The sequence below is a fragment of the Salmo salar genome, chromosome 04 (genome assembly GCF_965601325.2).
Source record: "Salmo salar chromosome 04, fSalSal1, whole genome shotgun sequence".
NCBI lineage: Eukaryota > Metazoa > Chordata > Actinopteri > Salmoniformes > Salmonidae > Salmo > Salmo salar.
This window is the reverse complement of record NC_138294.1, coordinates 32,221-35,000: the sequence shown is the minus strand read 5'-3', so window position 1 is coordinate 35,000 and position 2,780 is coordinate 32,221. Positions and strand designations below refer to the sequence as shown.

Here is a 2,780-nt window from a genome sequence, read left to right as displayed (position 1 = left end):
AAATGAACCCAACTCTATGTGGTTTATTTCCACAGGTCCCAGATCTGTTGTGGTCTACTACAGTACACCAGGTATAGCTGGTCCCAGATCTGTTGTGCTCTACTACAGTACACCAGGTATAGCTGGTCCCAGATCTGTTGTGCTCTACTACAGTACACCAGGTATAGCTGGTCCCAGATCTGTTGTGCTCTACTACAGTACACCAGGTATAGCTGGTCCCAGATCTGTTGTGCTCTTGCCAACTCTACTGGCATGACAATGAGAGACAAGGGAGTTGGCATGATAGCACAAACAGACATGGCGTCTGTCTGCGTGTCTGTCTGTCTGTCTGTCTGTCTGTCTGTCTGTCTGTCTGTCTGTCTGTCTGTCTGTCTGTCTGTCTGTCTGTCTGTCTGTGTCTGTCTGTCTGTGTCTGTCTGTCTGTGTCTGTCTGTGTGTCTGTGTGTCTGTGTGTGTGTGTCTGTGTGTGTGTGTCTGTCTGTCTGTCTGTCTGTCTGTCTGTCTGTCTGTCTGTCTGTCTGTCTGTCTGTCTGTCTGTCTGTCTGTCTGTCTGTCTGTCTGTCTGTCTGTCTGTCTGTCTGTCTGTCTGTCTGTCTGTCTGTCTGTGTGTGTGTCTGTGTGTGTGTGTGTGTGTGTGTGTGTGTGTGTGTGTGTGTTGTGTGTTTCAGCCTACTGTGGTTGTGGTTCTTCAGGTCCCATAAGGTCAGGCTCTCAAAGCAGCTCCTATCTCTCCTGGCTTGGTTTTCATTGGCTTGCTGGGAGGTAAACAAACACGTTTACAGATAAACAAACACAGGAAACAAAACAAGGAGAGTAAACAAACAAGCTGCCAATACGTCTTTCTTCCACGTTGTAGGAGGCTGATCAGGCTAGTCCTTAAGAGACGTACCCGTGTGTCAATCTAATTAACATCCTTTTAAAAGGTCCCTGTCAAAATCTTCTGTTTAATCTACAGATATATTTTTGAATGGGCTGCTTCTCAATCCACCACATCCGCTGATGTCTCTCTTCCACGTCTGTGGTTGAAAGTGGCAGAGCTACAACGCTGTTTGTCAGCCCAGGAGACATCCCGAAAATCGTCTGTAGCGTTCGAATCGTTTGTGACCCCACTATAGAAAGGGGAGACTCTCACGAACAAGATGGTGTTCTTCGTTTGTCTCTACGACCCCCACAAATGTCACGGGACTCATCTGAAGGTAACCCGGTACCAGTTTTGAAAAAAATTATGGATTTATGGAAGTAGTTTTGTGCCAACAAAATAAAAGGGTTAAATATGTATTTCTTTCTGAGCTTTCTTATATCTCTTATATAAAGGACAGACGCTTCAAAACCTTATTCCTTATGATACATTTTTTTGACTCTGTGTTCTGCCATTTATATATTGTGTTCCTCTCAATGCATTCCCGTCTATGGACTATAGCGAAGGCCCCAAAAAATAAATATATATATTGATTTTTGATACCTACAGGGGTCCTAAAATTCTCAATCAAGTAGCTAAATGATCCATGTTAGTTTAGACGTTTAGGAGCTAGTCGTATCACAGCTAAATGTATTGAGTACCATTTAACTATACATCTGAAAACTTTAGGCAGCAGCCTCTACAAATAAAGTTTTTAAACTGTCAGAATACAGCTATTGAGCTTTTAATGGGGGGGGGGTTAGATCATAATTTAGCCTGCTCAGTACTCACCTGCATTGTTCCTCAAAGATGCTCAGATCAATATGTATGGGAATATGAATATTCTGTCACATAGCAGCACAGAAACAAGTTTACATTCAAATGAAAACACAGAGAGCGTGATGTCATTATGGAGTTAGAACCTTTTATACAACTCATTCTAATAGGTCGTCATCAATAAAACGTCACAATACGGTGGAAAGAAAGCGTTCCATTTGCCTGCTGGGATGGCAAGGAGACCCGCAGCTCCGCTAAAACCACAGACAACGGAGTGCCGTTTTCAAGGGATTGATCAATAAATGTTGACTATTTAGTTGCAATATCATCGCCTTTATGGGTTTAGCATCAAAGTGAAGCACTTCAGTTGTCCTCAGTTGACCTGAACTACCACAAAGCTGAAATACCACAAACTAACCAGGTTTCCATTCAACCTTTTTATGCAAATATAATGTACATGTCTGATAAAAAAAAAAATGTCAGACAGGCCTGAAAGAAAAAGAACATTTTGTCGGTAAACTTTACAAATGCCGACAAAACAACATATGCTAGACAAGGTGAGATCTTTTTTTGTGCCGGTAAAATCAATTATGCAAGAAATGCTAGTGATGTAAATATTGCTACAGTATAATAACCATCACATGGAAGTAAACATGACGCTGTGACGTGATGTCTGGTCCTCCCACTACAACTCAGGATAACATGCAGTTTATTAGGCTACAGATGATATGGTGTCTGGTCCTCCCACTACAACTCAGGATAACATGCAGTTTATTAGGCTACAGATGATATGGTGTCTGGTCCTCCCACTACAACTCAGGATAACATGCAGTTTATTAGGCTACAGATGATATGGTGTCTGGTCCTCCCACTACAACTCAGGATAACATGCAGTTTATTAGGCTACAGATGATATGGTGTCTGGTCCTCCCACTACAACTCAGGATAACATGCAGTTTATTAGGCTACAGATGATATGATGTCTGGTCCTCCCACTACAACTCAGGATAACATGCAGTTTATTAGGCTACAGATGATATGGTGTCTGGTCCTCCCACTACAACTCAGGATAACATGCAGTTTATTAGGCTACAGATGATATGGT

At 42.2% G+C, this 2,780-nt stretch overlaps 1 protein-coding gene across 1 annotated transcript in view; it reads right to left on the bottom strand.

Moving 5' to 3' along the window:
• Nucleotides 1–1,769, bottom strand: part of LOC123734147 (uncharacterized) — a 4,523-nt gene extending 2,754 nt beyond the window's left edge. The window contains exons 1-2 of the mRNA XM_082973912.1: nt 1,691–1,769; nt 674–755 (exon numbers count right to left, since the gene is read on the bottom strand). Coding sequence (XP_082830038.1) covers nt 674–755; nt 1,691–1,696 — 88 coding nt within the window. The 5' untranslated portion in view covers nt 1,697–1,769. The remainder of the gene's footprint in view (nt 1–673; nt 756–1,690) is intronic.
• Nucleotides 1,770–2,780: the final 1,011 nt, after the last annotated feature.